Below are 12,934 nucleotides of genomic sequence, written 5' to 3'. Positions count from 1 at the left end.
CCTTGAGCTGAAGAGCTGAGGGACAGCGCCCAGGCCCAGAGTTCAAGCCCCACGACCGACAAAAAAAAAAAAAGCTCACAGACTTTCCTTCCCAAGCTGGCTTTGGACCGTGATCCTCGGATCTCAGCCACCTGAGGCATGAACCACCAGCACTCAGCACTTGATATTTTTTTTCTTGGTCCCCTCTTCCTTCTCCTCTCTTTCTCTCTTCCTTTTCTTCCCCTCCTTCTCTTTCCCTCTCCCCTTCATTCCCTTTTGTTTTCTCCCTCCTCCTCCTCCTCCTCCTCCATACCTCCTCTTCCTTTCTCCTGCTCCTCCTCTCCTGCTTTCCTTCCTGAATCTCTTTTCTTTTTGGAGACATGGTCTGTACATTGCTCATGGTCAAGTGCTCCTCCCAATCTCAGCCTTATGAGTGCTATAGTTAAAAGAATACTAATCATACCACTTCTCTTGGATTGTATGTTTCTTCTCTTTTTTAGTCAGTACTGGGGTTTAAACTTATAGTGCTTGCTAGGCCAGGGCTCTGCTGAACCATGCCTCCAGCCCTAGGTATCTATTCTTAGACCAATATCACACTGCCTTGGTTACTGTAGCTGTGCTCCAACCTCACTTTCCAGGGTTGTTTTGGTTATTTGGGATCACTTTTCTTATGTTTTTTCCCCAGTGTTGGGAATGAATTCATCGCTTCATTACATCATGCAAGTGCTCTTCCATTAAGCTACATATCCTGCCTCAGTCACTTTGGTTTTGATGTTGTTGGCTGTGGTGATGGGGCTTGAACCCAGGGCCTGAGCACTGTTCCTGAGCTCTTTTGCTCAAGGCTAGTGCTCTACCACTTTGAGCCACAGCTCCCTTTCTGATTTTCTAGTGGTTAATTGGAGATTAGAGTCTCACAGACTTTCCTACCCATGCTGGCTTTAAACTGCAATCCTCAGAGGTCAGCCCCCTGAAAAGCTAAGCTTATAAGCATGAGCCACTAGTGCCCAGCAGTTTTTTGTTTTGTTTTGTTTTGTTTTTGTTTTTGCCAGTCCTGGAGCTTGAACTCAGAGCCACAGTGTCACTTCCAGGTTTTTCTGTTTATGTGGTACTGAGGAATTAACCCTGGGGCTTTATGCATGCTAGGCAACACTCTACCACTAAGGCACATTCTTAGCCCTACTTTCTTATTTAATAGAGGGGGGGGAGGGAAGGAGAAGGAGAGGGAATTAAGATTCATTCTGTGCCTTTAATTGGATTTGGGATGGTTCTTACAAAGGTCTACAATGGAATTTTCAAGGAAACTATTTTGAGATGGGACACATGGAAAGACAAAAACACATTTTAACTTACGAAGGGTCTCATAACACATAGAACCTTTGAGACTTGATTGGTTTCAGAGGACTTTAAAGTTCTATTTAACTTCACAAATACAATTGTTGTTACCATAAGAACACATGAGTTCTAGACCCAAACAGCAATCCAAATTCTAGGTCACTAGCATATTGTCACTGGAATCTAGACAAGCTGAGAATGTTAAGGCCCTCACCCTGATAGCAAATCAGCACAAGTATAAATTATACTATCCAGAAACCAACTTCAGTCTTTGAATGGAGTATATATTCTTGTTGAAAGTAGTAATATCCATTATAATTATAATCATTGTTATTATTTTATGGTTTGGGGAATTGAACCCATGGTCTTGTCCATGCTAGGAAAACATATTTGCCCCAGACCATCAATATTTGATTGTTTCAAATTGTTTTAGTAATACTTTCAAGTTGGATAATATGGATACCTTACAGCACCTTGTTTTTCATTTGCTTTAAATTTTTTTATTTATTCTGGAGACACAGTCTCAATATATAGTCCAGGCTGGTCTTGAACTTTGATACTCCTGGGATTACAGGTATAAACCACCACACCTGAAAAATAATTTTATGTCTTTGATGAACTAGTTATTTAAAAGTCAAATGTATCAAGAAATCCAAAGTTCTTTTTTTTTTTGAAGATTTTTTGTGTGTGTGTGTGAAAATACTGTACAGAGGGGTTACAATTACATGGGCAAGATAGTGAGTACATTTCTTATCAAGCATTGTAGCCTCCTCCTTTGTTTACACTTCCCATCCCTTCCCATCCTCCCTCCCCCCCACCCAATCCTCCCCGCAAGAAATCCAAAGTTCTGAGGGTGTTTATGGATAGCTTGGTACTCCAGCCAGCCCATCATGTTGGTTATACTTGTGAACAAATGAATTTTTTTTTTTTTTGGTCATGGGGCCTGAACTCTGGTCCTGGTGCTGTCCCTCAGCTCTTCAGCTCAAGGCTAGCGCTCTACCACCTGAGCCATAGCACCACTTCCGGCTTTTTCTGCTTATGTGGTACTGAGGAATCGAACCCAGGGCCTCATGCATGCAAGGCAAGCACTCTACAACTGAGCCACCTTCTCAGCCCCTGAATTACCTTTATTTATTTATTTTAGTATTTTTGTGTCCACTCTTCACAGCCAACCAACCTTCACTGTCTTGGAATGGTAGGTTTGTTTGGTTTTGCTCTGTGTGTGTGTGTGTGTGTGTGTGTGTGTGTAGCTTACATGGGGGGATTTCACTGTTACATTTCCATACATTTACAATATATTTCAATTAATCTACTCTATCACCCTCCTTTCCCCTTTTCCCCTTCTTAAAACAATTTCAGCAGATTTCACTTTCTTTTTCTTCCCCTTCCCTCCATTCTTCCTTTTTTTTTTTCATGTCATGCTGGGACTTAAACTCAGTGCTATTCCTTTGCTTCTTTGCTCAAGGCTAGTGTTCTACCACTTGAGCCACAGCTCCACTTCTGGTTAACTGGAAGTCAGAGTCTCAGAGACTTTCCTATGTAAGCTGGCTTCAAATGGAGAACCTCAAATCCCAAGCTCCTGAGTAGATAGGATTACAAGCCAGAGCCATTTTCCCATACACTTTAAAGCATCTCTAGTTACGATATGTGAATCTTGGTATACCATTTTACGAAACTAGGCTGGGCAGCCATTAACAAAGGGGCTGGGAAGGTGGCTCAGTGGTAGAGCGCTTGCCTTGCATGCATGAGGCCCTGGGTTCGATTCCTCAGCACCACATAAGCAAAAAGAAAAACTGGAAGTGGCGCTGTGGCTCAGGTGGTAGAGCGCTAGCCTTGAGCTGAAGAGCTGAGGGATAGTGCTCAGGCCCAGAGTTCAGGCCCCACGACCGGACCCCCCCCCCCAAAAAAAGAAAAGAGAAAGGAAAATACAAGTATATACCATATAATACTATTCAGCCATAAACAAGACTAAAATTAGGTCTTTTGCAAGAAAATAGATGGAAGTGGACATAATCATGCTCAGCAGAAACTGAAAAATACCACTTTTATATGTAGAATACAGATCTAAAAGGGGGAGAGACATGAATATAAAAGGAGGGCTTACTGGGAGAATCAGAGGAAGGAGAAAAAAATATGATCTAAGTGTGCAAATGCAAAACCTCGTAATACGCAAAAAACAAAAAAAGGAATGAAAGGGAAAGTATTAGAGGAGATAAACATGATTGGTCACTCTATGTATGGAAATCCCACACTGAAACTCACTTTGTACAATTAATAGACTCCAAAAGAAAAAAAAAAGTTGGTGGCGAGAGCATCAAGCTTTTCAAAACAGAAAAATGGAGTGACAGTCCTTGAAGGTGCGGCCCGCTAGCCCCGCCCCATACATCTGAGCCGCTGGGTTTCCAGGTGAACCACATTTCCCAGCTGCCCCGGCAAGTTCCCCGCGCCTGCGCAGTGGAGCGACGGGGGGGGGGGGAAACCCGCGGAACTCCCGCGCTTTCCGGCTGCCCAGCCTCGCAGCCTTCGGCCCTCGCCATGGAGGGGGTCTCCGTGGTGACGATGGGTAGCGGGGGCCCGGCGGAGGCCGAGGAAGCCGCGGCCAGGCCGTCCCCACCTCCGGAGTCCCCGCCTGCGCTCACCCCAGCGCCCCAGCCTGAGGCGGGGGCCTCCGGCTGCTCGGGTTCCCGGCCTCAGGAGCTGGAGTTCGAAGGCAGCCTCGGCCGCTTGAAAGGCCGCTTCGAAGACTACGACGAGGAGCTGGAGGAGGAAGAGGAAATGGAGGAGGATGAGGAGGAGGACGAGGAGGAGGAGGAGGAAGAAATGAGCCACTTCTCGCTCAGGCTGGAGGCGGGGCGGCCCGAGTCCGAGGACGAGGAGGAGGTATTTGCGGCCGGGGGAAGGGGGCGGCTCTGGGAGGGCCCTGGTCACCCCCATCCCCGGAGGGGTCCCCCCCAAGGCTGCTACAGCAGTTGGCACCAGTGCTCCCCACCCGTCCTGGCGCGTGGCGCGGGCAGGCCTCGCTCCCCGGCCCGTGGCCTGCCCACTTACTTTGTGAGGTCCCTGCAGGTCGCCTAGGCCTCTCCGGGTCGTCCTCCTCCATCCTGCAAAGTATTCTGCGATCACCGGCGGGCGAGGCGTCCCGGAGATCGTTACCCGGGCCCTACCCGACCCAAGACGTCGTCTCTTTCTTCAGGGTGTGGGTGGGGAGGACGGTAAACCTTTCTCCGTCCTATCCGCCCTCCATGGGAAAGTTGGTTCCTTAATAACGAGACACTTCATTCTTCATCAAGTTAGATAATGCACCTGCTGGGTCGGAATGAATTTATGAAACTTGAAAACCAATACACGGAAAGTTTTCCCATTGAGTAAGAAAAGTATACGGTGAGATGACGTTTACATTGTATACATTGATATTGAATGTCAACATACAATGTATCCAAGAGAATCCCATCTCTTGGAAACATTACTGAGTCCTCGTAACTTTCAGCCGTCTTTTGAAGGGTTGGAGTTCTCTGTTTCTCTGTTGCAATTAAACTTATACATTGTTTACAATTAAATTTTGTGATTGTGGTTTGATTTGTTAAAAGATGGCGGTGGTCTGTCTCTTTCTGTGTTGCCCAGGCTGCCCTTGAACTCCTAGGCTCAAGCAAGCTATCATCTACCTGATTTAGCTGGGAGTAACGCACAGTCCACTAGGCCTGGCTGACTGAAGAATTCGAGAGGGGAAAGGGTTGCTATTTTAAAATTATTATCATTTCCTTTACAGCGCCTGATTAATCTCGCTGAGCTGACCCCATACATCTTATGTTCCATTTGCAAAGGTTACTTAATAGATGCGACTACCATTACAGAATGTCTTCATACTTGTAAGCATATGGTTTACGATTCTGAATATTTTCCATCTTTTAAATCTTTAAAATGTCCTAATTAAAATTTCTTTTCAACAGTTTGTAAAAGCTGCATTGTAAGACATTTCTACTATAGCAACCGGTGTCCAAAATGCAATATTGTAGTGCATCAGACACAACCTCTTTATAACATAAGGTAAGAAGAATATATAAGTTGTTGTTATTATTATTATTATTGTCGGTCATGAGGCTTGAACTCTGGGCCGGGGCACTGTCATTCAGCTCTTCAGCTCAAAGCTAGTGCTCTACCACTTGAACCACAGAGCCACTTCTGTTTTTCTGGTGGTTTAATGGAGATAAGAGTTTCACTGATTTTGCTGCCTGGGCTGGCTTTGAACTGTGATCCTCAGATCTCAGCCTCCTGAGTAGCTAGGATTACAGGTATGAATCACTGGCTCCTGACTGAGTAACAATTATTTCAAAAAAATTTTCCCCTGTAAGTTTGACAAGATGTAGTTGGGAATAAAGTCTTGACTTCTTTCAAAATTAAAAGAGAATTATATGTGTGTAGAACACTTACTATGTTCCAGGCACTGTGATGTCTACTGAGGATTGAAAAATAAATAAAAAGAAAATATAAGCTCCTTTCCTTGAGGATTTTAATCCCGTCAATCAAATTAATGGGGATAGTTTAGTCATTTTCATTATATAATACTTAGACTTCTTTTAGAATGGATACTGAAACAACTGGCCTCTTCATCAGTCAATTCATTATGACTTAATTAACCAAATTTTTAATTCTTGCTTTGTTTCCTAGGAGAAGAAAAATACCAAAAGTAAATTACTTTCATTCACTTCCCAAATATTAAGCTTTTGTTACCTTTACAGAAGAGTGAATGTTTTGTAGATCATACACAGATGTTTAGAATACAGTCTCAGCCCTCAAGCTCAAATTCTTATTGAGGACTGGACCAAGCATAACAAGGAACAGTTTAGTGTACATCAAGGAATCAAGTGCTTATGATTAGATATAAGTGCTTAAGTTCTTCTCAAATGAATTATATCTTAGGTGCTAGAAGTGCTATCTTTCCCTCTAAGGGAAACCTGATGAATTCACACTGTACCAAAATGCATTTCTCTGAATTCTGAGATATTCTTCATCCTTTCTTTTTTTGTTAGGTTGGACCGACAGTTACAAGATATAGTGTACAAATTAGTGATCAATCTAGAGGAAAGTAAGTTTCTTTTATTGCATAGTTGTGAACCTCAGCATCTCTGACTCTACTAGTTACAATTTAAGTATAATTTAGTCTATGTTTTATCATTTTTTAGGAGAAAAAAAGCAAATGCATGATTTCTATAAAGAAAGAGGTCTAGAAGTACCTAAACCTGGTAAGTTTGGCTGAATACTGTAATGTACTTATAGATTAAAGAATTCTAAAGCCAGGCACCAATGCTTCATGCCTGTAATCCTAGCTACTAAGGAGACTGAGATCTGAGGATCATGGTTTAAAGCCAGCTGGGGCAGGAAAGTCCATGAGACTTTTATCTCCAGTTAACCACCAGAAAACCAGAAGTGACACTGTGGTTCTAAGTGGTAGAGCACTAGCCTCGAATGAAAGAACTCAGGGACAATGCCCAGACCCTGAGTTCAAGCCCCACAACTGACAAACAGAAAGATACCTAATTAGTAAAACTTGTGCCCCTTGGGGTTCTTTTTAAGGATGGTTAGTTATATGATCAGAGAGGGAGAGATAGTTTGAAGGTGATGTTACAGTGTAAACCCAGTTAAATTGTTTAGAAGAATAAGAGGTGTAGGCTCAAGAGCTAGATTTTTGAGTTTGTTCCTAGCCCTGCCATTCTACTATGTGATCTTAACAAACAACTTCAGTGTCTCAACTTCTTTATCTGTAAATGCAGATAATAATGGCACTTCATTTTTTAAAAATGCATTGAGTAATATAAGCACTTAAAACAGTGCCTGGCACATAGTAACTGCTCAGACATTTTTATGATGCTGTAATATCATAATATGACAATCCAATTTAGCAGTTCTACTACTTGGTTGGTTAAGCAAGTCCTGTAATTCACTCATCAGGTGTTTTTATTTTTAGAGCAGGAGTTACAGATATAGAATTATAATAGGTACAGGCTGAATATAATGAGCTAACAATGAGCCCTGAAATATATTAGGATTTATAAAGTACTATGTACAAATACTAATATTGTTCTGATGAACTCTGTCTATGACCCTGAAAAACCAGCCACTCATATCTGCCTTCCCTGTGGAATAGCCTCTGAGTTTGCCACTAAATACACTGGTATTTTACAGTGTAGATGCTACTAATGTAAGAGAGAGTGATAAAATGCTTTGTGATCTTTTAGTCAATATAGTTACATACCTTTTTGTCAAATATCTCAATGTAAAATTTTTGTTTGTTTTGTCAAATAGCTGTTCCACAGCCAGTCCCTTCAAACAAAGGAAGAGCTAAGAAAGTTCTAGAATCAGTGTTTCGTATTCCACCTGAACTTGATATGTCTTTATTACTAGAGTTCATTGGGTGAGTACAACTAAAAAAAAAATTCTCCCTTTTAACTTTAGCATGAAGAAATATTTGTTTTTTTGACACAAAGTGTTTGTATGTAGTTACATTGGTCTTGAACTCCTGGTCCTGCTGGTCAGCCTCTCTCTAAAGTGCTATAATCATAGGTATGTCCCACCATGTCCATTTGAAACAAGTTTTTTTTTTTTTTTTTTTGGTCGTGGGGCTTGAACTCTGGTCCTGGGTGCTCTCCCTGCGTTTTTTAGTTCAAGGCTAGTACTCTACCACTTGATCCACAGCACCACTTCTGGCTTTTTCTGCTTCTGTGGTGCTGAGGAATCCAACCCAGGGCCTCATGCATGCAAGGCAAGCACTCTACCAACTTCCCAGCCCCTTGAAACAACTTTTATTGAGATCAGCTGACTATATGTATTGATATGATAGTGATTGGTGTTGAAGAAATTATACAACACAAAATACACCCCCCCCATCATCATAATTTGGTATTACATATTTTCTCAGGGCTCAGAGGCACAAAGAATGTTTTAAAGTTCTGGTTCCAATTATAAAATTGTCCTGTACTCAGATTAATTTTTTTTTTTTTTTTGTCATCCGTGGGGCTTGAACTCTGGGCTTGGGCGCTGCCCCTCAGCTCTTCAGCTCAAGGCAAGCGCTCTACCACTTGAGCTACAAGGCCACTTCCGGTTTTTCAGTCGTGGGGCTTGAACTCTGGGCTTGGGCGCTGCCCCTCAGCTCTTCAGCTCAAGGTGAGCACTCTACCACTTGAGCTACAGCGCCACTTCCGGATTTCTGGTGGTTTATTGGAGAAACGAGTCTCACGGTCTTTCCTGCCCGGGCTGGCTTTGAACCGTGATCCTCAGATCTCAGCCTCCTGAGTAGCTAGGATTACAGACGTGAGCCACCAGCGCCCGGCTCAGGTTAATTTTTTTTACATTCTCCTAAAAAATAATTGTAAGAGCTAGATGCCAGTGGTTCATGCCTTTAATCTTAGCTACCCAGAAGCCTGAGACTTGGAAGATTGTGGTTCAAAGTCAGCCTGGGCAGAAAACTCAAACTCTATTACATCTAGTTAACCATGGCTCCAGTAATAGAGACCTGGCTATAAGTGTGAAAAGCTGAGTGAGAGACCCTGGTTCTTGCATATACACACAGAAATTAATTATGGAGGCTGGGGACGTGGCTTAAGTGATTGAGCAGTGGCATAGAAAACGCAGTGCCCTGAGTTTAAATCACAGTACAACAACAGCAGCAACAAAATTCAGGATACTGAAGATTTAAATTTGCTGAATTTTCATATATACCTTTCCTTGATTTTTACAAAATTATTTTCCAAAGTAGTAAGATATTTTTTGTAATCTCAAGTTCTACATTGTAGCACATGATAGACCTTTATAGCTCACAAAAGAAAGTCAAAATTCTTCTCTTAGAAAAACCTAGGCTAGTATGTAGTTCAGTGGCAAAAAGCTTGCCTAGCAAGTACAATGTCTTGGGTTGGATTCCCAGTTCCAAAAAAGAAAAGACAAAGGAAATACAGTTTAAAAAAAATCTCTTTTTCTTATTTTGTGTCATTGATGACTATTTTGCTTCAGTCATTTTCTCATAATTATAGGCTGCCCATATCATTTCTTGGCACTTAGATTGTGTTATATCTGTCTCCTTAAATATTCATCCTATGTCCTCAACTTAATTTTTAAGAAACTATATAGGAAGCTCTTTGCCAACAGGACAAGTGGTGGGTGAGTTGTCCAAGTAGAAGTATAAAGGTTACTTACTTGGTTTCCTGGATGTCAGGACTAAATGAAAAATGTTCATAAATACATGATACCTATTATAAAGTGTGGCACAAAGTAGATGCTCAACGTCAGTGCCCCTAATTTCCCTTATGACATTAAAGTAATAGATTTAATCAAGGAATAATATCGTTGGGCTCTATATAAAAGGCAAACTGAATAAAATCATGCCAAGTAGTTATCTTTCAAGTGAAGCAGCAGAAAAAATAGAAGCCAGGTAAGAAATCTTACCATGTAAAAGTTAACTAAAGGGCTGGGAAGGTGGCTCAGTGGTAGAGTGCTTGCCTTGCATGCATAAGGCCCTGGGTTCGATTCCTCAGCACCACATAAGCAAAGAGAAAAAAGCTGGAATTGACGCTGTAGCTCAAGTGGTAGAGCACTATCCTTGAGCTGAAGAGCTGAGGGATAGTGCCCAGGCCCAGAGTTCAGGCCCTATGACCAGACCCAAAAAATAAATTAAAAAAAAAAAGTTAACTAAGAGGAAAAATCACACTAATTACCATTAAAAAAAGAGAGAGCCTGGCGCTGATGGCTCACGCCTGTAATCCTAGCTACAGAGGAGGCTGAGATCTGAGGGTCACATTTCAAAGCCAGCCCAGGCAGAAAAGTTAGTGAGATTCTTATCTCCAGTTAACCACTAGAAAACCAGAAGTGGTTCTGTGGCTCAAGCAGTAGAGTGCTCGCCTTGAGCTGAAGAGCGCAGGGACAGGCCCAGAGTTCAAGCTGCTGGTGGTGGCTCATGCCTGTAATCCTAGATACTCAGAAGTCTGGCATTTTAGGATTGCAGTTCAAAGCCAGTTTAGGCAGGAAAAGTCCATGAAACACTTTATCTCCAATTAACCACCAAAAAGCTAGACACAGTGCTGTGGCCTAAATAGTAGAGTGCTAGTTTTAAGGGCAGGGCCCAGGCCTGAGTTCAAGCATAAAAAAAGAGAGACAGACAGACAGACAGAAATTAAGCTAGTGATTTAGGTCTGTAATACTGGCTACTCATGATGCTGGATCTCAAGTAACCTGGGCAAAAAAGTCCCTGAAACACTCATCTCTAATTAACTAGCAAAAAAGCTGAAAATGGAGATGAGGCTGGTAGAGCACCAGCCTTGAAAAAAAAAGCCAAGTGAGAGTATGAGAAGCTGTATGACAACAGCAGCATCAACAACAACAAAGACTTCAAAGAGAAATTGTAGTTTAAGCTGCAAAATGCTAAAATCCTAACTGGAGAAACTCTAAATATCTTTTCCAAGTACTTCTTGGGAGGTGGAGATTAGGAAATTTTTTTTGTTGGAAGATAAGCCTGGGAAAAAAGTGAGACCCCCAAGCTGGGTGTTGGTGCTCACGCCTGTAATCCTAGCTACAGAGGAGGCTAAGATCTGAGGATTGCAGTTCACAGCCAGCCCGGGCAGGAAAGCCCATGAGACTCTTATCTCCAATTAACAACCAGAAAACTGGAAGTAGCACTGTGGCTCAAGTGGTAGAGCACTCACCTTGAGCTGAAGTGCAGAGGGACAGTGCCCAGGTCAAGTGTTCAAGACCCACACTGACAAAAAGGTGTGTGCAGTGTGTGACCCACCTGTTATCCTAGTCATTCAGGAAGCAATCTCAGTCCAGACCCACTCAATCATAAATTTGATTGGGGCTGGAGGGATTGGCTCAAAAGGAGGAGCACCTGCCTAGTAAGTGCAAGGCTCTGAGTTCAAACACTAGTACCCCTACCCAAAAAAAAAAGGAGGAAAGAAGAGGAGGAAGGAAAATATTTTTTTTTAAGTTCTGAAATTAAGTATAGAAAGTTATATGAAGCCTGGTGCTGGTGGCTCATGCTTGTAATCCTAGCTACTCAGGAGGCTGAGATCTGAGGATCATGGTTCAAAGCCAGCCTGGGCAGGAAAATCCATGAAACTTATCTCAATAAACCACTAGAAAACTGGAAATGGTACTGTGGCTCAAGCAGTAGAGTGTTCGCCTTGAGCTGAAGAGCACACATAGGAACTGCACCCAAGCCCAGAGTTCAAGCCCCACAACCAACCAAAAAAGAAAGTTACATGAAATGCTAGACAGAACTTTTGCCTTACTACCAGGTGGCAGAAATGCCAGTTACATTTGCTCATTTCATAAAAGTTAAGGTGGCCATGTTTTAAAGTAAATCATTGTTTCTCAGATTTTATTTTCATGTTTTGTTTTTTATTCATTTAACTTAAAGTAGATATTGATTAGGCTTGCTCTCCTTTTTCAGTGCTAATGAAGATACAGGACATTTTAAGGTATTTTACTTTTTAAATTTATTTCATGAAATGATCTGTATATACAGTTGAATCAAACTAGCAACCTAATGGAGAATATCTTCTATTATAAAAAATTGATAAGTAAGTTATTGGAACATATGCATTCAGCACTGGTCTGTTATAGGTATGTGAGAATAAGAGACAAGCCTGGGCTATGTGGCTTATACCGGTATGGCTAGTTCCTTGGTAAGCAGAGATCAGGGGATTGAGGTTGAGGCCCAGCCTGGGCGGAAAAGTTCACTCAATGGCTGGTATAGTGGTGTGTGCCTATTACTACAGGTATGAAGGAAGCATAAGGGATAACAATGCACTTTCCTGACATCCCCAGCAACATAGAGATGCAAAAGTAGCAAGATCACACCCCATGCTGGCCCTTCCATAAACAAGACTGTATTTGGAAAATAACTAAGGCAAAGGGGCTGGAGGTAAGCTCATGTGGTAGAGCACCTGCCTCACAAGCATGAGGACATGAGTTCAATCCCAGTACTGACTGCCTCTACCACCCCTAGATAAGAAGACACCAGGGCTTGGAATGTGGCTTAGTGGTAGAGTGCTTGCTTAGCATGCATGAAGCCCTGGGTTCGATTCCTCAGTACCACATAAAAGGCCAGAAGTGGTGCTTGGCTTGAGCCAAAGTGCTAGCCTTGAGCCAAAGAAGCTCAAGGACAGTTCAAACCCCATTACCAACCAACCAACCAACGAACCAGCAAACAAAAAAGAATGGGCTAGATGCTGGTGACACCTGAAATCCTAGCTACTCAAGAGGCTGAAGATCATGGTTAGAAGTCAGCCTGGGTAGGAAAGTGTGTGAAATTCTTAATTCCAGTTACACACACACACACACACACACACACACAAGTCAGCCTGGGTAGGAAAGTGTGTGAAATTCTTAATTCCAGTTACACACAACACACACACACACATGGTTAGAAGTCAGCCTGGGTAGGAAAGTGTGTGAAATTCTTAATTCCAGTTAAACGCACAACATACACACACACCACCAGAACTGGAGCTGTGGCTCAAGTGGTAGAGCTCACACACACACACACACCATCAGACACACACACACACACCATCAGACACACACACACACACCATCAGACACACACACACACACCATCAGACACACACACACCATCAGA

The 12,934-nt window shown here is 42.5% G+C and overlaps 1 protein-coding gene across 1 annotated transcript in view; it reads left to right on the top strand.

The window, feature by feature from the left end:
* Positions 1-3,717: 3,717 nt before the first annotated feature.
* Positions 3,718-12,934, top strand: part of Pcgf6 (polycomb group ring finger 6) — a 25,491-nt gene continuing 16,274 nt past the window's right edge. The window contains exons 1-7 of the mRNA XM_013017862.1: positions 3,718-4,191; positions 5,078-5,177; positions 5,259-5,355; positions 6,339-6,394; positions 6,492-6,551; positions 7,612-7,720; positions 11,744-11,771. Of these exons, the coding sequence (XP_012873316.1) occupies positions 3,847-4,191; positions 5,078-5,177; positions 5,259-5,355; positions 6,339-6,394; positions 6,492-6,551; positions 7,612-7,720; positions 11,744-11,771 (795 nt within the window). The 5' untranslated portion in view covers positions 3,718-3,846. The remainder of the gene's footprint in view (positions 4,192-5,077; positions 5,178-5,258; positions 5,356-6,338; positions 6,395-6,491; positions 6,552-7,611; positions 7,721-11,743; positions 11,772-12,934) is intronic.

This window comes from Dipodomys ordii, unplaced genomic scaffold (assembly GCF_000151885.1).
Source record: "Dipodomys ordii isolate 6190 unplaced genomic scaffold, Dord_2.0 Scaffold36, whole genome shotgun sequence".
In the NCBI taxonomy this organism is placed as follows: domain Eukaryota; kingdom Metazoa; phylum Chordata; class Mammalia; order Rodentia; family Heteromyidae; genus Dipodomys; species Dipodomys ordii.
This window is presented reverse-complemented; position numbering and strand designations above follow the sequence as displayed.